The sequence below is a fragment of the Stegastes partitus genome, unplaced genomic scaffold, assembly GCF_000690725.1.
Source record: "Stegastes partitus isolate 25-593 unplaced genomic scaffold, Stegastes_partitus-1.0.2 Scaffold927, whole genome shotgun sequence".
In the NCBI taxonomy this organism is placed as follows: Eukaryota; Metazoa; Chordata; class Actinopteri; family Pomacentridae; genus Stegastes; species Stegastes partitus.
In genome coordinates, this window is record NW_007578658.1 from 256,006 (window position 1) to 279,817 (window position 23,812).

The following is a 23,812-nucleotide window of genomic DNA, read 5'->3' on the forward strand; positions in this document are numbered from 1 at the left end:
CGCCACGGCCACAGTCAAATCCCCCCTCCTTAGAAAGACACACACATGCGTGCACGCACACAAAGACGCACACATGCGGACCTGCGTTCACATGCTCACACACAGCGGCAGATTACACAGGCCTTTGCCCACCTAGTCCTGTGGTCCACTAAACTAATCAGGAAGCAGTCTGGGCTGTTTCCCCCACCACACACTGAGCGCATTCTCATCGAGGCCTGCAGTGTCCCCATTGCTGCCGGAGGGTCACTACTGTTTGTTAGTTCTGATCCCAGCCGCTGTAGCAAACATCGCAGGATAACGAGATTTACTTTGGTAATACGAACACAAAAGAAAAACATCAGCTACACCGCAACATCCAAACTTTCTTTTATAGTAGCGCGGCTTAGAATGTTCAAATCTTCGGTTTTCTCTGAGGACACTGACCAGTAGGATTGTTTTATTTGCGTAAACCACGTACTGCATCGTAGAAAACGAAATTCAAGTAATTTTCTGTTACAAGAAGCTGCCACAATGAACCGGTACATTCTTTTTTATTGCAGTCTGACATCCTGCAGTGTCAGTGTTGTTAATATATTCTAAATGCGTGCAGTTTTATTCTAAATAAATGCATTTAAATAGAGAGGGGCTGGAAACTAGTATTGTTGAATTAAAAAAGAAGGCAGTGCAGTGAATTGTGCAAAACTGTAGTAGATAAACTGTTTACACGTGTGCAGTAAATAATGTTTTAAAATAATGAATTAGTATTTTATTATAATTAGAGTCGGACAACGGAATTTTAAGCACAATGTGATCATTGTGTGATTCCACTTAAAGCTGCTGTTCAACTAAACAGGAGTCACACCAGATACATGTTACAGCATAATAGTTAATTAAGTAGCAGTATAACCCAATCAACAAGTCAGCAATCTGACTTAATGAAGTTAGTTTAGCAGCAAAACCTGCTTAACAAAGTCTAATCTAATGTTTGCTAACGAAAACATTGTGGAAAAACAAGACCAAGTAAGGTCGCAGTGACAAAACTCTGAAGCAAGGCATGAACATGTGGACACTGTACTGAAAAGGGTTCCGTCTTGAGTTACAATCAACCCACAATTCACTTGGGTTACAAATATGCTAAAGCTATATCCCACACTGAAGCTAGCAGGCGTAACACTAGCTGAAGTAGCCTGCTTACATTGTCACCTGATATGGGTTTTTTAACGGCCGATGCCAATATTTAGAAAGCAGGGCGGCTGATGGCCGATACATAATGCTGATATCCAGCTTAAGCATCCAGCTTGCTTCGGCAGATCTCCTTTGCACTTGTTTTATATTTTTGAAAAACAACTAAATCAACTGAATAAATGTCCACATGCAATCCAAAAGAAATAAACTTATGAATAAAAAATAAAGTGGAAGTGTGGCTCCACAACATGGAAAATGTGGGATTAGCTGCGTTAGCGAGCTAGCTTCAGTACTGATGATGATAGACCCTAAGCCGCCAATGCCAATTTTCTTAAAGTAGCACTTATTTGGTCTGATTGATCACCACAGTCACTAAGTAGGTCGCTAATCTGAGATCTTAGATGAGGCTATATGTATGTTTTCACATTAAAGTTGGTTAGTCTCCCTAATGCTAGCTTCCTGTTAGCACAGCTTAAAAGTTATCCTTATCGTAAACGGAAAACACTTTTGTTATTATCACACAGTGGCTGTAGTAATGCTAAACAAGTTTGGATTCATTTTTGTTTTTGTAAGAGGAGGAATGTTTACAGTGTGCCTTTAAAGCCGCCGTGTGAAGGATCCAAACCAGAGACTCTGAATGGCTGGAGACTGCACCAACACTCCACCAGGACCCAATCTGTTTTCTGTAAACAAAAACCAGTGTCATCACAAGAATTGGAAAGATCTCATAATCACCTCAAAACTCAATAAAACCCATAATAGTGAATTATGGTCCAGCCTTAATATCAAGTGGAAAGTAGGCCATCGCTTGTCTTCGTTCACTGATCCGTCTTGTGTACCCACAAAATCAACACGAGGAAGTTACACTCATTCTCCTCCTGAGAACAGACAGAGTCGGGCAGTCGTCTGGCAAGGTTTTGCGACGTGTCTCTGTTTTCAGTTATTATTTAGACAAGTTTGTGGTGGCCTGACCCAGCTGAGTTGCTTATTAGCTGCAGACTGAAAGGCACAGTCCAGGACAGTAAATCCTTCCTGTGGGATGAAATTGAGTATCTCCCAGCAGGGGTTACGCTGTGACCCTGTCTGGGCCTCAAGGGTTTGCTTTGGCACAGCCCAGCTCTGGGTACTGCAGGAATGCAGCTCAGGCGTAGTAGAAGCTAAACCGACAACACCCTGAGATGTTCGGCCCGTGTGTCGCTGCTCTGTTTTGATCCCGCTGTATCAGCTGGAGCCGGTGCCAAAAGCTTCAGCCGTTGAGGTAACACAGATTCACGGGGGCGTCCATCACGTCAGAGCAGCCATGCTTTGGGGTCAGTTCCTTCACCCGTTTATAATGGCACCAGGAAGGTGGCTCAGACCGAGCCAACGGTGGGAACAATGAACATGCCGACTTCCTCTCTGTCTGCCAAGGACCAAAGAAACAGTGATAACGGTGATGAGGAAAAGCTTAATCTGTCCTTCCAAACCACTTCCAGCGCTGCAGTACAAGGCTGCACTGTAAACACGCCATGATTTATATGCTGCTCTCTATATGCTTATCAAAAGCAGTGTGTAATTTAGATTATAGTTCTACTTCCTGCATGAAGTCAGCATGGCCTTTCTATAGGAGCTAATGCTAAAATCACACCAGCAGAGATTGGTCGGGGCTCTGCGTAGTTCTATACATCCATCAGACAAGTCAGGAGAGAAATTTAAGCTACTACTCCATCAAAAATGCTAATTATCTGGAAGTCAGCAAGTGTTTCCATTGGATACCACTGACAAAACATAACAGCTAGCGTTCAGTTTTTTTTGTACCAACATTCATGTTTTTATTGATTTAATTTGATAATTTGTTCTACACTGGAAGGGATGTGCACTTTTTCGGGTTCTCAACACAGCACTCTGAAACCCATTATTTCAAATGGCTTGCACTGCACAACAGTTTATTGCCGCATTAGACAAAGTGCATGAGCGGCGCGTTGCTCTGCGAGCTTATTTAGACGTGGCTGTGACGAGCGCTGCACGGCCAACAGAAACGAAGCGTACTCGTCAAATCTGCGTTTTTATCAAGACCTCAAGAGGCAAACCCCCATCTCCCTATTGTTTTACACTGTTTTCAAACATTTTAATGCAATATTTATATCACTCTGAATTGCCTTTGTGTATGAAATGTGCTAAACAAATTTTGTGATGTTGCTTTTTCCTACTTTGGGAACTGATTTCTATCCAAATAGGTATGCTAGCAGTGTTTTACCAGCCGGTTTGCTTGTTGTAGGTTGGCATTATGTATAAACAGAGCTTAGGTTTGTTATATGTTCCCCCTCAATAGGACTGCAGACCTATTCAAGTTTCTTAATTGAGGTAGAGAGTAAAATTCGACTTTATACAGAATGTTTTATTGGTGTAATCACATGTTGCAAGTTTGGAAAATCCAGACGTTTTTTTTTTTTTCTCTGAACACAGTAGCGACCACAGCTCATGTTTGTCTGGTTCGATGTCAGTTTTATGCACCGGGTTTTGCTTCTTTTTTCTTTTTGCATCGATTTATGGTAGGAAAACACAAAATTCAGCAACCAAAGGGCCCTTTGTCACTATAATGGACTATAATGCTGTAAGATTGTCACACATTCTGTATTACTGTCAAATATATCAACTTTACATGTATTGTAATGCCTACTGAGAGCTTTTCTTCTGTCTTGTTTTCACTGATGGCGACAAATGCATCCAATTTAAATATTCCAAGGCAACGGTCCCCAACCACTGGGCCGCGGACCAGTACTGGGCCGCACAGAAAGAATAGAGACATTTTATTGGTTTATTTTCATTTCCAGCGGAGTCTGCATGGTGTTCGATTTTGAAAAATGACTTGCTCGTCTTCCCGTCACTTCCGTCTGCGCTTGTTTCTCATATTTGACTGTCAGTTTTCTTGTTCGGCCGTTAAACGAAGCCGTCAGATGAATGCCGAAATGAATTTTTTTTAAAAGCAAAGGACTCAGGAGAGCTTCTTTGGGAAGTGGGACAGACTCGATACTGAAGAAAAAGCAATAAAAAGTAATTTTATTAGTTTATGAAACTTTTTAATACAAAAAAAACCGATAAAATCTTGTTATGTGTGCAATGACCATCCATCCATCCATTCATCATCTCTACACCTTAATCCTCACTAGGGTCGCGGGGGGCTGGAGTCTATCCCAGCCGACTTAAGGCGAAGGCAGGAGACACCCTGGACAGGTCACCAGTCTATCACAGGGCTACACTTAGAGACAGACAACCAAGCACACTCACATTCACACCTACAGACAATTTAGAATCACCAATTAACCTCAACATGTTTCTGGACTGTGTGGGAGGAAGCTGGAGAACCCGGAGAGAACCCACGCTGCACGGGGAGAACATGCAAACTCCACGCAGAAAGATTCCGGTGCCCCCACCGGGACGCGAACCGACAAAACCGGAATCAGCCGTGAGCCAGCTTCGAACTGTGCAATGACCAGTCCGTAGAAAATGTTCTTGCTTAAAACCGACCCGTGGTGCAAAAAAGTTTGAGGACCGCTGTTCTAAGGGAAGTATCCTCTGTGACTCCCCCAAAATCTAAACCCATGTTCACCCAACAGTGCAGCTCCACATCACTGCAGCAAGAAGTGAGCCGATCGTTGGAGGAGGTAGATTTGCAGAAATACGAGAATTTTGTCCACAAAATTTGCTTTAGTTTGTTTAGAAAACTGAAAATCACCGTGGATGAAAGATGCAATCGTAGTCAGTGGAAACCTCCTCCTCCCACCCCCCACACACACCCAGTATTAGTGAAAGAGTCATGTGCTCCAATAAAATAATACACACTCCAAATATTCCCACATCGCCGCCTTGCAGGCAGTGCGAGGGTCAGACGTGCAGTCTAAACAGCTCCGCTCAGAAAACTCCTGTCTCCAACATGTTAATATTCTTTGCCTTCCCAGGGGCAACAAATCCCTCACACTTCATCTGTAAACTGCTCACACGCCGATGGCCCATTTACTTGTGTTTACTCAGCCAGATATATAGTGTTTCACTGTTGATTTTTGCCGTGCCAAATGCGAACGTTTCTGTCGAGAGACGTCTGTGTGTGTCATTGCCGTTGGGACATTTTTTTTTACTGCAAGAAGGAAGATTTAAGTTGTTATCCTCAACCTGAGCTGTAACTTTTTTATCTCTTCGACGACTCGGTGAAACTTAATCCTGCTTATTTTGAAGCTCTTCGTCTGTGTTCTCAAGCAGAAAGAGAAGTTTGTTCACATGAGGGAGCGTCTGTTTGTCTATGCGACTTCTTTATGGAGATCGTTTTCATTTTATTCACAAGAGGTTCCTGCCACGTTTCACCGTTTTTTTATTTGACGCAAAGCAGCAGCCTAGCAGCAGCAGCAGCAGTCGTAATAAGAAATATCAGGCGATTTGCTTCCAACCCTCATTGGAAATTGTCTGTGCGAAGACAGAACACAGGGAGGAAAAGAATGCCAATGCTATTTTCCCCCCAGATTTTCTCCATCAGCTGTCCTCGCTCCTCCCCCCTCCCGTCCCTTCCACCGCTCCTAGAGGCAGGAAATCGCAGCGAAGGAGCACACGGAGCGAGGCGGCGAAAGAAAAAAGAAAAACAAGTGAAAGCAAGTTTACCGAAGAAGAAGAAGGAGAAGTGGGAGGAGGAGAAGGAGGGGAAGGAAAAGGCAGTTCAGTGAGCCGAGCTCTCCATCTCATAACTCTTCTCTGATTACCGCTCGCTCTTCTCGTTCTCCGGCGCAGAGGGAGGAACTGTTGGCCTTGTTGTTGTGAATGCGTTTGCCATTTTCTTCAGCTGGGGTCACGTTCTTCAGGTCTACTACGAGAGCTCTGCCTGACAGGAGTTGGGAAAGACGCCACCTGGCTGAAAGGCCCGCTCGCTTCCTGTCGGATTTTGGCTCGCGAGCGATGTTTTTACTGTGATCCACCTGGGTCTTTGGGCTTTTTATGTGGCAATATGACCTCAGTTGTGGACCAGCTGAACTGACACATTCGACTTCCCCTCCCTTCTCTCTTCTTGCTGTGGTTTGTTTCATTACGTAAGCAGGGAAGTGTCAGTTGTGGCCGAAGCTGCAATGGTGCAAAAATGAGAGGAACATTTCTCTCCAGACAGTGTTCTCCGAGGAGCCTCGGTTGGATAAATTATGTTTTATATAACCACAGTTTTAAGAAAACCACAGAAAAAACACATAAATACCTTTTTATTTGTTTTTTATTTGAAGAAATTGTGTTTGCAAATAACAGCTGTAGAGCAACAATGATAGCTCAAAACACAATGATTAGTTTTGGTTGTCGAAGCTACTCAGCTAGACTCAACTACAAGCTTATTAATAAAACCTGTTAATTAGAAAAAACACATGATCTGTACCATATTGGCTGCTGTTAGCTGTTGCTGTTTTGTGGAGCCCTTCCCATCAAGAAGGGTTAAATAAACTTGGATGGTGACGTGGTGCTAACGAGCTACAATAGCCTCCTATGTTTTGGAATCTCCAGGTCTCTGTTCCTGCAGAGGTCAACCTTGCCAAGACGGGTTATTATAGAAGGAAAATAATATGCCTGGACTTTCTTTGCAATGATTCAATTGAAATGAATTGACTCTGCCACAAAATTTGACTCATTTAGATGCAGACATGACTGGGACATCAGGTGGGTGAAACAAAACCGCTTTCAGACATCGTTTCCATTAATCCGACAGCATCTGAAAGCGTCGGCTTGATGTCCCAATGAGAGGCCTGGTCACGTTTTCGTAACATTTATAACTGCAGGTTGGACTTTTACATATGGATGCACAACATTATGATGCCCTGATGGAGGATGTTGTTGCGTAAAGCAGGCAACATAATAATCCAGGAAGTGACGCTGAAATGCAGCGACCTAACCCCAGCAGTAGCCCTGTGTGTAACTTGATGTCGTGTCCAACCTTCAGATATCATCTACATAATGTCCCTTACTGTCGTGGCTGTCGTACATTAACATAAATGTAGCCGTCACTTTAATAGATCAATGAAGCAGCAATGCTGCATATTCCATGTCTGTCAAGGGCTAAAGAAAATGATTCATTCTGACTCAGGGGCGTATCTTATATGCTTATTTGCTTTGTTTCTGAGAGTTGGCAAGAAGTTTGAGACCATCCGTATGAAGCTACATCAAGCATGCTGTTAGCTTAGCATAAAGGCTGCAGCATGTTGTAGCAGCTAGCCTGGGTGCTAGCTTGTGGTTTTACAGGAGACTTTTTAAACCAGCTGTGTCCCTGCTTTCAGTTGTACGCTAGCCTCCACCGTCTCCACGCTGATACAGATGTTTTGCCAAACAAACATTTTCCTCTACGTCGGGGCCTCGTCATCCTCATGCAAATTCCCTTCAGAGTTAGATTTTTTTCAAATGCCTTGTACAGACATATTTTTGAAAAATCACTTCATGTGTATCCTGGTGATCTAACACAAATAATGATGCTGCAGGACAGTTTGCATGTGCCAACTGTTGCTTTGTGTCATGGGAAGCACCTGAAACAACAGCAGCAATGGCAGATATCAGTTTCGTTATGTTTGATTGACAAATTAACAACTTCTCTGCGCTTCTGCATCTGCTGTGCCCAATTATACTTCCAGCATCTGGGTCTGAAACAATGGAATGACAGATTTCTCTGGTATTTGATGAATGGTTGGGCATGCTCGGCTAATTCTCTATGGGAAACAAATTCCTGTTTTTTTTTCTCCCCCCCTTATCTGACATGGGTTTTGTCTCCTTTAAAGTTACTAAGAGCATTGTCAGCTCACTAAAATGTCCCTTCTTTCCTGAGGTTGCTGCTCAGTTTACATTATTCACATATATAAACATTGATATACACAGTGCGTGACTGATAGCACATGCATGCATAATGAGGTAAAAACAATCTTTCAGAGGAGTTTTTTTCTTTTTTTCTCACTGAACTCATTTCTACCAGATGAGTCAAAATACCCTCTTTGTGGAGTTAAAGTGAACTCTTTTCTGTCAGGCGCTTCTAACCACAGAAGTCCCAGCACTTCCCTTGTTCTGTTGCTTTAACCACATGAGATCATTGCATTTGCTCCTCATCACAGCCGAATGAAAAAGCCTGGGCCGGCGTTCACTTTTCCATTCCTGTCTGATGTGCAGTGTGTAGCCACGTTACCCTCCTCAGTCATTTAACATGACTGTCACTCCACACTCCAGCCCTCCGCACACACACACACACAACACTGCCAGAAAGGATAAACTGTACAGAAAGGCCAGTCGTGCACATGACTCTCCAAACTCGGTCACCCCAACTTTGACATCCTGATTTAACAACCTGTAAAAAAACATGACATCATCTTGAATTTCAATCACTTGCCAAAGGGCCAGATCGGCTCCGCGTGACGCCAAATTACTTTTGGAGTCCAAACTGTCATCTATATTCTGGAAAATTTGTGCTGTCATGAATACACAAACACAAAAAGCTCATTTTTGAAGGAGCGAGTTCGAGTTTAAAAATTTGGCTTTGGGACATCTGAGCGTCTGCTGTCCTCCTCAGCGGAGGATTTATAAAGTGACGAGAGCAGAGCGCGGAGACGTTTGAAGGGCTTTAATAGGAGGAAAGCTCCCTCGAGGAAATTAGCCACATTGTGAAGGGAAAACGTGTTATAGCTCCTGGAGCGTGCGCGTAGCCAAATCTGCCGCAGCACCATCCTCAGAAATGAATCCTGAGACTTGAGTGAGTGTGAGAATAGCTCCAGGAGTCGAGGAGCTGTGGGGGGATGTGTGGAGTGAAGGAGTCTATTTCCTGTCCAAGTGTGCACATTGTGAAGGAACCAGCAGGCCCTATTGTCTTTCAGGTCGTGCGGTGACGTAACACCTTCCTGTAGTGAAGGCTTTGCTGATAGCCCAGCCGCCCCACTGTACAGTAATATCAACTTCCATGTATTCAATAAAACCTGAGACAGACCCAGATGTTTTTTATCCCAGCAGTTCTCCCTCTCAGTCGGATGTTTCCCTTCAAAAACTGGAGCACGTAACCGTTTAGTGCTGATAAATCAATTGTGTTTTTGGTTTAGTTTCAGTCGAATCCCCGCTGCCTGGTTGTTGTTTTTTTTTATTAGCTGATATTTCTCTTTTTTAACACTTTGCCTTGATTTGGATGTGATTTCTTGACTTATTGGTAGAAAATGAGCATCTCTGATTCCCTCACGCTCTTGGCAGGGAGGAGCACAGCGAGCCTCGCAGAGCAGGAACATGTCACAGGGCTAATGGCATTGAGGTAATGGATTGGTCTGTTCTGCCAGATGCGGCGGTAATAATCCTGCGAGCCCCAGACAGGGTCTTAGCAGAGCTTCACGGCACTGCAAGATCCTGAGTAGAATCCCTATAGCTTTAGTTTATGGCCAGACTGCGTCAAAGTCTGGATTGACCCTGCCTGTGCACTTGTCTCTGTCTCTGGTAAAGTCTGCAGGCTCTCGTGCCAATTTATCTTCCCTCTTTCTTTCCCTCCTGCCCCTATTTTCTCTTTCAAATGATTCCCTTAAGTCTGTTTTTGTGCTACTTTGTTTCTTGAACTTCATCAGGATTTTTGTCATTAAGGCGACATCACTCCGAATATCCAGCTGCGCCTCTTCATCACTCAGGCATCTTGTCTTTGCCGTGATCACTCCCATTGATTTACATTGAACTTCTGGTTTCAAAGCACGATCCAGATGTGCTTCAGAAGTAAGGCTAAGTTGATGTTAATGGGATCCTGCTGCGGCACTGCTGTGGATCAGCACAGATTTGGGTATTAGTGGCAAAATGATTTCAGCCAAGTATGCCTTGCTGTGGCTATGTGTGCATTCAGAATGCATGAGTTTCTCTTTCATTTCACCACCGCTCAGTCGCTCTTTGTCCAGGGTAATGACCAGATGTTCCACTGTTCTCCTCTGATTTCCTAAACCAAACTGAATCCTCCACCATGTGCACTTGCAGGGCCTTCAAGAGAACTTTTACAGCTGCATTGTATTTGTTCTGTTAATGATAGGTTTGCAGTGATGCAGAGATATAAAACACGACACCACTGGTTAACTCAAAGATTTTTTTTTTTTTTGTGCAACAACTGGAAATTACAGGAAAGTTTATTAGATTTTTTTTTTTTTTTGTGCACCAACTGGAAATTACAGGAAAGTTTATTCTTTCATGCTTAGAGTTTGGAGTTGCAAGTAAACGCTGTGAACATTCCTAACTCAGGATACGGTTACTAGCTTTTTGTGGAGGTTTTCTTTTTGCATCACATGAGCTTTATTAGAGTTGTTGTCATGTGAGCTGCTGCAGCTTCATCCACAACACTTTGAGGACGTCTCATCCATGTTGGCTGCGTTTACGTGAAGCATAAAAGTTCATTCTGGACCCTGGGAATGAAAGACTCGCAGAACAATTCCACCTCTTGGTCCACTTGTGGCTGTGTTGAAAGCTCCAAGTTAGTAATTGAACCTTGAGCTGTGACTGTTTTAGCAAACTACTCATTAAGTCCACAATGAACTTTTATTAAGCTGACAACTGAGATATACGAGAGTTTGTGTCAGAATAAATTTAACTTCTAGGAAATAGATAGTTTGACCTTGACAGTAGTAGTAGAAGAAGATTTAGGAGGTACATGTGGTTTTAGGTTAAAAATGTGAAGACTTCAGAGCCATACTGTGGCTCTCGGTGTGCTTTAAATCGCTGATGATTGGTGTTATCTCGTTGTTGCTTTGTGCTCGTACTTTTCATGGTTTAGCTCCACAGCTCTTTCTTTAGCCAGGCTTTGAAATAAAAAACTGTTAGAATTCAGTTCAAAGAGGACCCAAATGCGCAACACAGGAGGCAGGTGGAAACAACAAGCAGCGAGCTTTACTTGCTACAAGCTGGTTCACGGACAAAAAATCAGGCAAGCAAACAAACACGGGGAGCAGGAGAAAGAAAAAGAAAAGGTTCATGAAGCAAAACAAGACATGAGCTGAGGAACAGATTGCTGGAGAGCTTTGGCACAAGGCAACGCAGACGATCTGGCAAATGAGTGATGGGGAGCAGGAGGAATATATAACGTAGGGATTGATTAGCAGAGAGGGAACGGGGAAGCAGGTGAGGTGGGCGTGACAAGCAGCAGACTGGGCATAGGAAGACACACAGAGGACCTCTGGTGGGTGGAAGGTGTGATACAGGGAAGAGAAATGAACCAAACTGTGGATTGGAAATGCGTTGCATAGGAGGCAAAACACCAGAATTGACTCTCCAGATGCTGCGAGAGCCACTTCTTTCACATCTGACATGTAGCAACACGTGAACAAATGTCCAGAAGAGAAAAAAAAACGAAAGAAACATTTAGACATGACATCATGAGATCAGCGGTAACCGAATAAACAGATTCCACGGGAAAACATAGCACCTGGACTTCCTTAGAGCGGTCCAGGTGCTAGCTTTTCCAAAACCTCAGCGCAGCCAAGCAACTGTAAAGCTGACTTCACTTAAGTTTCCCCTCCCCACCACCACCACCAGCTGTGTGAAAGTGAATGAAGGGGGGTGGGGGTGTAGTCTAATTAGCGGCACCGTGTTTCTCCGGGCTTGGAGCGCTCTCCTGATCAGTGACACATGTAATTACGCAATTTGGAAGTTGCTCCTTAGCCAGTGGCAGATGAGCCGCATGCACAACCCATCGCATTAGCTCGGAGTTGGACGGCGAAGAGGTGCCTCATTCGGGTAATGACTCCAAAACACTGTGTGCATGTACGGGGCTTTGTGGAAAATCTGATCTTCTTGTGGATGCTGTGAATTTGCAAGACTCGTGTGTAGATTTTTGGGGTGATTTTTGTGATACGACTGCAACACTTTAATAGAGATGCACTGGTTTCCACCTGTTTTCTGCTGCGTAGTGTGGTGGAAACACATCCCACACTCGGTATTAACGCAGGAATCTTGCAATATTTAAAAAAAGCTCCACTTTTTTCACGACATATTTGGACAGATGTGTGAACTTCAAAATAGATGAAGTGTTTAAAATGACCTCAGACCTTTAGAAACCATTAAATCCTTTGTATTAAGCTAAAAAATGAATTGTTATTGGAGAGATGTGTTGGCCAAGATAAGCCACATGACCTCAAAGAAATAATCCTACACATTAAATAAAAGCTGAACTAATCATAGACAGACCACCCACAGGAATGCGATGCCTTAAACCCAGACTGAGGTCAACTGTAACCCACAAAAAAGAACAAACCAAACAGAATAAATGCGTTTTCTGACAGCCGATCTCTTCATTTCACCGGGGTTTTGGACGCGAGTGAGAACTTTAAGGCGCACGGGAGGCGGTTTTCGGAGCAGCCGTGAATGGGAGGACATGCTCCCGAGAGGACGAGTCTGCGGATGTCATCAGGGGCGAGCCGGGAGGCAAGAGCGAGCCGAAGGTCTGGAATACAGATCGGCAGGGGCGGCCGCGAGGACGACGCCGCTGCCCAGCTGTCCGTCCCAGCACACAAATCCACATGACAGGCAGGATGCTGTCCATTCGTCATGCAGATGCAGGAGCAGCCCGACTGTTGCTCCGAAAGCATCCGTTAACCGACACGGCTCAATCTGCATGACTGGATGTGTGAGTTAACACCTGAACCATGAACTCAACACCAAAAGCCCCCAAAAAACAGTCACAGCTTTGTTTTTAGCTGCAGTTTTGGCACACGATGAGGCAACAACAGAGTAATCGTGGTGCTGTCTGCAGAGTAGTGGGGCTCTGCTGCTGAGTGGCTGTTTTTTTTGTTGTTTTCCACGTAAACACACTGAAACAATTACCGAATACAGTTACCTTTAGCTGCTCTCACTCGCCTTCTCTCGCTTTATCCTGCTTTTATTTAGACTTTTATTCAGCTCAGTAATGTCCATGATGTGAGTTACTAATAAACTCAGTCCAGATATTTAAACTAGAGACAGTGACTTAGCTCTATACACCTGTGGCTCATCTTTGACCAGCAGGTTTAGAATTCTTCTAATTCCACCTTAATAGCTTCTTGGCCATCGAAGAATACTTTTGGTGTTAGGAACTGAGACTCAGGAACCCCTAACTGTTGCACCAATACGACTAACATGATGATCACAGTTACGCTTCACTATTTATTATTGTTTCATTTACTCTCACAATCTATTTTCATTTCCCTTTTAAACAGGCCACTGCTTTCCCTTCGACATCATGGATATGTGAGCTGACAGAGCACAGGGACGAGGACTCGCTTCACGCTGCACTTTGTGGTGTTTTCTCAGCTGGTGGAACAACTTTGGTTTCTGCTTTGCGGCACAAACACACAAGTCTCACATACTGTTTGCATGTGATGTGTCATTGCTTCACATGACTTGCCCCGAATCCAAAATGCCTCCCAACGATGACTGATGATCTGTTTCGGGGGGACGAGCTCTTCTCCTTCCGCTGCAGACATTTGACTTTGATTTCGCCCATCTGCTCTCTGTTGTCTGTTATTCTTCTGCTCTGCGCTGCATTTTAAGAGCACGGAGCGAAGTGAAGTAACTGACCCGAGTTGATTAATTGCCTTGTAGAACAATAGCATTAACATCAACACCAGACAGTCGGTATTTATATTGTTTGGAAACTAGATCCGCGATTTTGTTTCTCATCCAGAGTCCTGATATTGATCCCAGAAACAACTGTGGCGTGTTTGCAATATGAACAGATTCTATACACTTGTGGCTTCTGTTGGCGCTGGTCTGCACTGTAACTCAATCAGGAGGTGCACGAGTGTGGGGGTAGGAGGTATACAGACCAGGACCCAGCTGCATTCCTCCAATCAGAATGCAGGTAGAACGTGAGGATCTTAGCAGTCGTGGTACCTCAAGAGTTGTTGATACTTCCTTTACAAGTTGTAAGACTCTCATTAGAAGAACTTAAACAACAAATTCATTGATTTACATCGAAGGATCTCAAACATTCTTTGCAAACTTTAGGCCTTGCCCACATGTAGCAGGGTTTTTGTAAAACCGAATATCCTGCCTCCTCCGTCTAGAAAAAAACTAACATACACACCACCTTGTTTTTAGAAAACAATTCATCCACACCTGACCGCATTAGCGTGTTGTTAAGCACATTAACATTCTACGTGAGGATGTAATAACTCCGACGACATGAGCGACAACCAGGACATGCGGAAATTGTCATGCCACGATTTCTGTCTCAAAGTTCTCCCACCAGCTAGCAGTACATCCCGGTCTGACCTAAAACTGGCATTGGTGTCTTTGATGGAGAACATGCCTCAGACATGGAATAGCAAGGTGGCAGAAAATAAGCTTCCTTAACGTCGTCCTTCACCTGTGTTCTTGTATGTGGAGCGGTATCTGGGCCTGGACAAGAGACAACGCCAACACAGTCCTCGCTGTTTCCAAATGTAAACACAGGTTGTGTAAGTGATGTAAAGAACATATTTTGTTGCAGGCAGTGACGTTTCAAAACCTAAAACCCTGGTTATTGGCGTCCACGTGCATAAACGGACGATTCGCAAATCTTCACTTTGGTCAGAGGTTTTTGAAAGAATCGTTTTTAATGCCGTAAATCTGCATTTCCGTGTGGATACAGGCCAAATCGTAGAAAAATATCTTGTGAGATACTCTGCTACGTGTGGACGAGGTCTTGCTTTAAACGTAAAACACTTCACATAATAACTCGATCTTCCTAAGTCTTAGCACTTGAGTTGCTTGAAATCCGAGCGAATCGTATATATCTCTGTTCAACAAGTCAGCACTGGAGGACAAACCAAGAGCATTTCGGAGTTAGGATCTACAGATCAGGAGCCAAAACTGGAGGTAGATTTCTTCCTACGAAAGCCAGAAACAGTTTATTAGTTCATGAAAAATGTTGCTCGAAAAGTTCCTGGCAAGCTGCTGTTTCTGTTATTGTGTCCACTGAATTTTAAATGGCTTTTCTGACTAAAATTAATGCTGCGTCTTCCATTTTTAGTACAGTTGGTCCACATACTTGAGTGAAATCCTTTGTCCAAAACTGATAAACTGCATTCTGTAATAATCGCCTCAACAGTCGGGACTCTCAAATAAATCTTTGGCGAATACGACTCGCTGGAGAAATTGCTTCTAGCGTGCCCTTATCATCACATAACTGTTACTGTCTCAAACAACAACAAGATTAATCGCCTCGATTTTTTTGCCAATAACGTCTGGAAACTCGTAGTTGGACAGCTGTTGGTGACATCATCCTCTTGAAATGCTTTTAGTGATGAGTATCGGTCCACCTAAACTCTTCGAAATTGCACAAGACGGGTTCGAGGAGGTGATGTTTGGGACACAGATAGGATCAGAGGAGCGCACCGGAGCCTCCCGACGCCTGGAATCAGATCCGACGCCCCGCCCGACGAGGGATTCCGTCGTCTCACGCTATAGTGATGGGATCCAGCCACCGCTTCCCGCAGCTGCATCTTCAGAAATGGCGGCAATCAGCGCACATCTGTCAGAACGGGCCTCAGTGTTTACACAGCGCTAACCGTGCGTTGTCAGGCCCGGCGCTAAACTCCTCAGCTGCCCCCGCTTTGAAGCCGCCAGAGTTCATCTGATGAAGAGGCCCCGCAACTGCCGCTCGAGCGCCTGGCCGATAAACGTGACACAATTTTTTCCCCCCAAACAGCCCAAAACACGATAAAGAGATCCATGGAAACTCCTCTTCGCTGATGATAAAAGCCGGTGTGGCACCATCGTGATTGAACTCTGCACTTCGTGACTTTTTTTTTTTTTTTCTCAAATGTAATGTGACCGCAGAAGAATAAAGGATCAAAAACAGCCACAGTACAGGCCGGGTTTGATGTTAGTCTTTCAGAATGACACATATAAGTGGCTATTATTAGAACTTCCAGGCCTGTATCGTGTCTTCTGTGGCCCTGGAAGGAGCTTTGTTCCGTAGAGGAAAATAACCCCACTGGTGTCATCGGGGGTTATCAGAAACAGGGGTTTCATGAAGTATTATTTTTGGAACAGGATGCCGCAACAAACTAAAGGTCAGAATATCTCATCCTTTTGTGGCTTCAGTTTTTCAACATCGCTTCTTGCAAGTCTAAAAACTTAATAAAAGTGCAGCTCTGACCTGCTGGAGTAACCCCCCTTCAAAACGGAAAACCGGTTTCTTCTTGCATGGAAACGATGCACACAAGACTTTTTTTTTTTTGTAGTTGTCAAAAGTAATTCTATGAAGTGTTGGAAATACCTACTTGAAGCAGAAGCGAGTGAGTCATGTTTGCGGAAAGTACAACAAGAAGTCAAATTACAGCACTGATTGCAAAATCATTCCTGGAATAAATTAGCAGTGTTATCCGAGGGTGGATGCTGGTGCAATCCGCTCCACGGTCCTGCTGGAAGATGCCGACATTTGAGTGCAATTCCCAACCCATCAGCCAGTTAGCAGTTATGGGCCGATTTTGTGCTTTTTTGCACCATTTAGCGTTGTCAGAAAGTATTAGGAGAAGACTTATCACTGCTTACAATCTGCTTTTAGTCGTCTAAAACCTTCATTTATCTTCATTTTCACTGCTTAAAATCTGCTTTTAGTCGTCTAAAACCTTCATTTATCACCGAGAACCTAAATATGTTTCTCTACTACTTGTCTGAATCTAAACCTGCTTTTAGATTCATGAACACTTAATCCTATCTGACAATAAAAATGTTGATTCTGCACATTTTCCTCCATCTAGACCACATTAGAGCAAGTTCTCAGCAAGATTAGATCGCTATAGACCGCTAATACCCGAGATATGCTGCTGCTGTGTTTGTTAACCATTTGCTAATTTACGCTAAAAATAAATTGATTCACTGCTGCAAGGTGGGGCAGTGGTTAGCACCGTTGCCTCGCAGCAAGAAGGTCGCCGGTTCACATCCCGGTGAGAACACCCAGGATCTTTCTGCGTGGAGGTTGCATGTTCTTCCCATGCAGCGTGGGTTCTCTCCGGGTTCCCCCCACCCTAAACATAATTGTTTTTCATTAACTGGCCCCTGATCTTTCATTTTGCAAACGTGGCCCTTAGCCGAAGCTAGCTGAGTATCTCTGCTACAGATTTATCAAATCATTCAAACTCTGTTCTGCATGAGAAGATGTTTTAGGGAACTCAGCGCTTCCCAAAAGGTAAAGGTTGATGAATAACAAAGTTGGAAATCGTTGTTGCTACCTAATACACCTCCTTCATCAAACTAAATGATAATCAGTTAAAATCACTGTCCAGTTGCTCCCAGCTCATAAACGTTAGCTTAGATTAGCTTTTAAGACTTCAAAAGCAGAATATTTATCTTGTCTCGTTTTCTCCTCCTCTGATCCAGGTTTAGACTCCAGTACGAGGACTCTGAGCACCCCCAGCCCGGGTCTGATCCTCCCCTCCAAGTCCTCCTCCCTCTCCTCGCCCGCCCTCTCCAGCAACGGCCATGAGACCAACTCCTCGTCCTCGTCCTCCGCCCCCGCCGAGACGGTCGCCGTCATCCACCCCCAGCCCGGCACTCACACCCGCTCCAGGCAGTCCAAAACCCACCACCTGGCGCCCATCGACCTCCTCCCCGACCACTCCCTCCTGCAGATCTTCTCCCACCTCCCCACCAACCAGCTGTGCCGCTGCGCCCGAGTGTGCCGCCGCTGGTACAACGTGGCGTGGGACCCGAGGCTGTGGGGAACCGTCCGGCTGACGGGGGAGCTGCTCCACGCCGACCGCGCCATCAGGGTCCTCACCCACCGGCTGTGCCAGGACACCCCCAACGTGTGTCTGACCCTGGAGACGGTGATGGTCAACGGCTGCAAGAGGCTCACCGACCGCGGGCTGCACGTGGTGGCTCAGTGCTGCCCCGAGCTGCGACGCCTGGAGGTCGCCGGCTGTTACAACATCTCCAACGAGGCCGTGTTCGAGGTGGTGTCCCGCTGCCCCAACCTGGAACACCTGAACCTGTCAGGTACACCAAACACCACGTCCTATAAAAGCCATCTTACCTTGATTAGAAGCATTAAGGAGCTACCCTGCATCATGTGTGGATTTACCTCAAAGAATTCCTCCTCTCAGTCCTTTTCAGTTAGTTCTTGTAAAGCTGGTAAAATCATTAGAGGAGCAGGAGGAGCTCTGCCAACCTTAAGCTCCCATGTGGGAGAAGAAAGGCTTTCTTTAGCTGAAAGCAGAACTTACCTCAACATGAGTAAGAGGAGCGGTCTGCTGCTTTCATTAAGGAAGTGACACAAATAACACTGAGTTGGACTAGACTCTGGTGGCAGACCAGTGTCTGCGCCGTTAGCACCAGGAAGCGAGCGCTTTGTTGTAAAAATAACCTTTGAAAAAAAAACTTGCGGCTTTTTATTTGAAGGAAATAAACTAATGAAATCAAGTTTATTTTTTAACTATTAAGGACACCAAGCTTTGATATTGACCCTTAAAAGTGACCACAATTGTGTTTTTCTTGGAGTTGCGTGCACTCAAACAGTCTGCTCTGGTTGCAGGCTTTAGACCAGCACTTTTTACTGTGGCGCCCTCAAGTGGCAAAATATAAGCTCAGAGTGAGATTTGAAAGGAGAAAGGGTCACGTTTTTTGAGTTTGTCTTACTTTATTACCAATATGTACGCAGGTTTCGGTCACTGTAATGATTTCTGCTATCTATGCCGGCCACCAAAACATCACATATTGATGCAAACTGTTTGTAAGTGATTGAGATACCTTCTAAAGTTTGGCTGAAGATAATGTAAAGTTGACAAATCCAGTGGCTATCTTCAAAGCTTATGGTCTTATTAGGATCAGATTTCTCTTGCTGTCGCCTCAGTGAGACTTCTGAGTGCACACATTAGCTTCAGCTGTACCTTAGAAATCATTTTAAAGCAGAATAAGGAACAAGGCTCCTGTTTCTTACCTGCTATTGCATCATGAAGGAGCGTCTTGAAAGCCAGCAGGGATAAAAACTCTACTTTCACACAGGACTCAAGAGCTGAATGAAGACCTGTTCTTTCTTTGTAAGAGTGAGAAAGCAGTTTAAACTTGATAACTAATTCCTGCGTTCTCTTCGTCCAGGCTGCTCCAAAGTCACATGTATCAGCCTGACCCAGGAGGCCTCCCTGCAGCTGTCCCCCCTGCACGGCCAGCAGATCTCCATCCACTACCTGGACATGACCGACTGCTTTTCCCTCGAGGACGAGGGCTTGCGAACTATCGCCTCCCACTGCCCCCGCCTGACGCATCTGTACTTGCGCCGCTGCACCAGACTAACGGACGAAGCCTTGCGCCACTTGGCTCTCCACTGCCCCTCGATAAGGGAGCTGAGCCTCAGTGACTGCCGCCTGGTGGGGGACTTCGGCCTGCGCGAAGTCGCCCGCCTGGAGGGCTGCCTGCGCTACCTGAGCGTGGCCCACTGCACCCGCATCACGGACGTGGGCATGCGCTACGTGGCTCGCTACTGCCCGAGACTGCGCTACTTGAACGCGAGGGGTTGCGAGGGGCTCACGGATCACGGCCTGAGCCACTTGGCCAGGAGCTGCCCCAAACTCAAGTCGCTGGACGTGGGTAAATGCCCGCTGGTGTCGGACAGCGGGCTGGAGCAGCTGGCCATGTACTGCCAAGGCCTGCGGCGAGTCAGCCTCAGAGCCTGCGAGAGCGTGACGGGCCGAGGACTCAAAGCTCTGGCGGCCAACTGCTGCGAGCTGCAGCTCCTCAACGTGCAGGACTGCGAGGTGTCGCCGGAGGCCCTGCGCTTCGTCAGACGCCACTGCCGGCGCTGCGTCATCGAGCACACGAACCCCGCTTTCTACTGAGACGGGGGAGTTTTCTTGGACCGGCCTTCTGACAAGCGGATGTTCTAATATTCCTGCTCCGCTGCTGGCAGAGTCCAGCGGCCGATGTGTCAGAACTGGTGTGCAATACTGGCCAGAGTTTGTCTTTTTTTAAATCCGCTCGGTGGCTGTTAATGCTGTCCTTTTGAAGATACTTCCACAGAATGTATTTAACATATTTATCTGTAAAAAGGCAGAGACGTGCAGTATTTCAGTATATTACTTCCCCCCTCTCTCTCTCTCTCTCTCCAGCATCACAATTTGCAATGTAACAACATGCTACAACACTGAGCACTGGGTACAGCTGTGTTACCATTTAAAAGCATTGTAATATATATTTTATTTTAACAATCCACCACCACCTTAAGGCCCTGAAACATAATCGTTATCATACGTTACTATTTATGAACAGTATCTTCAGAGTAAACCACTGAGAATGTAGCAGCAACGAAGCCGATCTGACGAATCCAAATATACTCAGTTTCACTTTCTTTGTGTTAGTGTGCAGACGCACTTTATGCAACCGTACTGACAATCACTTCAACTGAGCTCCGAGTGTCATATTTCACATTTTGTCTGTTGCATTCAAGGTTTGCTATTACCTGAGAGGGCTTTTTTTTTACTGGCAAATAGAAACAACGTGTAATGGGATCATTGTTGACAATAAACAAGAACACATTGCTGCTATAACTGTGCCAATAAAATTCTTCTAAAATCCAATCCCGTCCGTCTGCACATGTTTAAGAGTCGTTAAGGTAACTGAGAAGATGGAGGAGTTTGCGAGGCTTTATGGTCTGAAGTGTGCTCGCTCACAGTAAGGCTATTAGCGCGACTAAACCTGCTTGTCACCTGATTAATACTTTAAAAAAAAACAGGCTCAGCGTTGTTTATGAGTCGTTACTGCTGAAGCTGTGTTTCTGTGAATCCGTCACGATCATCTCCAGAGTGATCCGACCTGCCGGTTTCCGTTCTGCAGTCGAAGGGCGCAAAAGCAGCAGGTGGAAGAGTATTTAAGCATCTCATTTGCTCGTGCATCTGCGAGGCCCTTGTGGTTTTCCCCGAGTCTCACGCAGGGGTGAAGGAAGCCATCAAACTGCCTGAAAACCTGAGCGCACTCTGGCTTTTGTCAGAGCGCTTATTTCCTGTAAATCAGCTGCAGCCTTTGAGTTGCATCTAAAACTTGACTGAACTCGTTCCAGGCGCTGGGTAATTAATCGTACCTTTGGCTTTGGGATGTATGGTTTGGACACAGAGCAGGTACTAACGGGGTAAATTATAGTATATTGTTGAGGTTTTGTTGAAAAGGAGGATCCATAAAAAATCAATAGGAATGTATGAGTTTATGAGAAGCAAAAGCAGGATTCCTTCAGGGGCTTAAGGACCCCTTAAAAACAAACCTTTCCTATTGTGCAATCATCAGATCCTTGTTTTAATTTGCCCAATGGTTATAATGATGGATGAGCCCTTCCAATAGGTTTCCTAAATAGCAGCTTTAATGTCGGGACATGCAAACGTCTCTGGGCAATGGACGGCTCTTATCACAGCACCTTCAAGTGGCCACGGTCTTAATTGTGCATACTTTTAAGCTTTAATACAATTTAAATGGGTGACTTATATAAAAATCCACAACTTGTGTGGTTTTCCTTAGCTGGAAAATGAGCTTTACAGACCAAAACTGTTCTTTGTACCAGGCTGTAAACATGTTTATTTCTGCTTTAATGTAGACATTCTAATATGGAGGTCGATGGAGATTGACTCACTTTTGGAGTCGGCCTCAAGTGGCCATTTGAGGAACTGCAAGTTTGGCATCTCCACATTGGTTTTTAACTTTTAGGTTCCCTCTGGGTCCAATACTGGCGAAATAGATACCCAAAACCTGCAGCCAAAATATTTAAAATACAATAAAAGAACCAGCTGGATGGGCACAGTGTGATGTCCCAACTGTTCTGAGCAGTTTTAGGAGTTTTAAGTGTATTTTTCTTATGCAATTTTAACTGTAATTATCTTAAGACTTCATCAATAATTTGAAAACCATAACTTCAACAACTTTCTTGGATGTTTAGTCATGTTGAGGGTCACATAAAGGCGTATTATACTGGAGATGAGTTGCCATGTAGATGCACACAGCAGTCTTGAGTGCATAAAAAAATGATAAGAAAGAGACCAAAGAAATGTCTGACAGAGATTTGATGGGGGAAAAAAGAAAAAAAAAAGAAGATATTAAGACATTTCTTTGGCTTAGATAGCATTCACTCCCCTACATTTTTCCTTTTGTGATTTTAGATGTTACTCAAAAACCCCCACCTGTTAAAATACATTCAGCTTTGTCTAATGCATGCAAATTCAATTTAAAGTAAATTTTTCCAACTGTCTGTCTGTAACCACTGCTGTCTTTTTCCACAGTCCTCTCCATCTGAGCTGACTGGTCCTTCAGCACATCCACAGGTTTGCCTCTTTAGCCGAGCAGTGACCTTTAACCTGCTCACAGGAACCTTCTGTTCATCTAAGGCTACAAAACTGACATTGAATAGTAAATAGTTGTTATAAAAAAATAGTCGTGTCCTCGCTGAAACGTGCGGCGGGAACATCCAGGCCTTGTTCCCAGCCTGGGGTTTCTGCTGTTACGATTATGAATGGGAAATTAAATGAGGTTTTTCTCACTTCCAGAAACCAGAAGTTCAGGTTTCACTTTGGTTTTTCTGCGCTTGCAAAACTAACGACATTCCATCAGCATCACTGTGCTCGGCGCTAATTATCCTGCTGACAATAAACTAAGTTGGCAAACCTGAGAAACATCACACCTTCCTGCAGGTTTCAGTCTAAGCTTAGGCCACACTCTCTGCTCTGAAGGTGTCAACAAGATGCAGCTTGGAGGTTTGGAAATGTGTTTGTTGCTCAGTAAAATTAAAATATTGATGAGCTGTGAGGTGATTGAATGAAAGTAAAGCAGAGCTGGGAGAAGAAAACATACAAGAACATCTTACCTGGATTTAGGAGCACCAGAAACTAACAAAACTTGCATTAAAAAAAGACCCAAAAACAAAGTAAAAAGACAGTATTCTAGTTTATTTCTTACTTTTTCTGCAGTTTGCGACCTTAAACTCATGTGTAATACTATTCTGAGCAGTTATCATTTAACATTTGTACATTATTAAAGGTGCCTGTGTCCATCGATCTGGTCTTTTTTCTAGATTTTCTGGCAGATTTCCCATTTTTTTAAACTGAAAAATATAATCTAGATGTCAGACTGCTGAAATGTTGCTGTTCATGTGGAGTTAGAACCATTTCAGTACCTTTCGGAGGTTAACTTTTGTACCCTTGTTGCAGATTTAAACCTGTTTTATGCATTTTTAAACTGCTGAAGACACATAATTCGATGTAGTCGTTCATAAATTGCATATTGCAGAAGGCACAAGATGCATCTGGTCTTTTGTCGAGCATCACACTTCATATTCTCTTTGTTCTCCTCCAGCGACTAAATTAAGGCAGCTAAGATGTGAGCTGTTATCTCTTCCTATATGGTTCTGCTGCATTGATTAATTAAAGGTCTTTTAACTCAAAGGAACCGAGGAGTTAATTGGGTTTGTGCCCTTCCTGCTGATCACCACTAGAGGTCACTAGAGGTCTGATTTCTTAGAGCACGATGAGGATCCAGTGGTATTTGGGTTATGCTACGATGTGACAAACTGCTGTTTTCTTGAAAAGTACAGGAGATAAACATGCACCTGGATCAGAAATCCAATAAATCAGCCTTTAATGAAGATCTAAACTCCGTCACCATCACTAGACAACCTGCTAGTGGCATCAGTGTGAGTATGATGTGAGTACGAAGGGAATGAGAGGATTTATTTTCAGTTTTA

The 23,812-nt window shown here is 44.4% G+C and overlaps 1 protein-coding gene across 1 annotated transcript in view; it reads left to right on the forward strand.

The window, feature by feature from the left end:
• The window catches only part of si:dkey-192l18.9 (F-box/LRR-repeat protein 7), a 28,280-nt gene extending 7,608 nt beyond the window's left edge, over positions 1-20,672 (forward strand). The window contains exons 3-4 of the mRNA XM_008293977.1: positions 17,482-18,099; positions 19,198-20,672. Of these exons, the coding sequence (XP_008292199.1) occupies positions 17,482-18,099; positions 19,198-19,934 (1,355 nt within the window). The 3' untranslated portion in view covers positions 19,935-20,672. The remainder of the gene's footprint in view (positions 1-17,481; positions 18,100-19,197) is intronic.
• Positions 20,673-23,812: the final 3,140 nt, after the last annotated feature.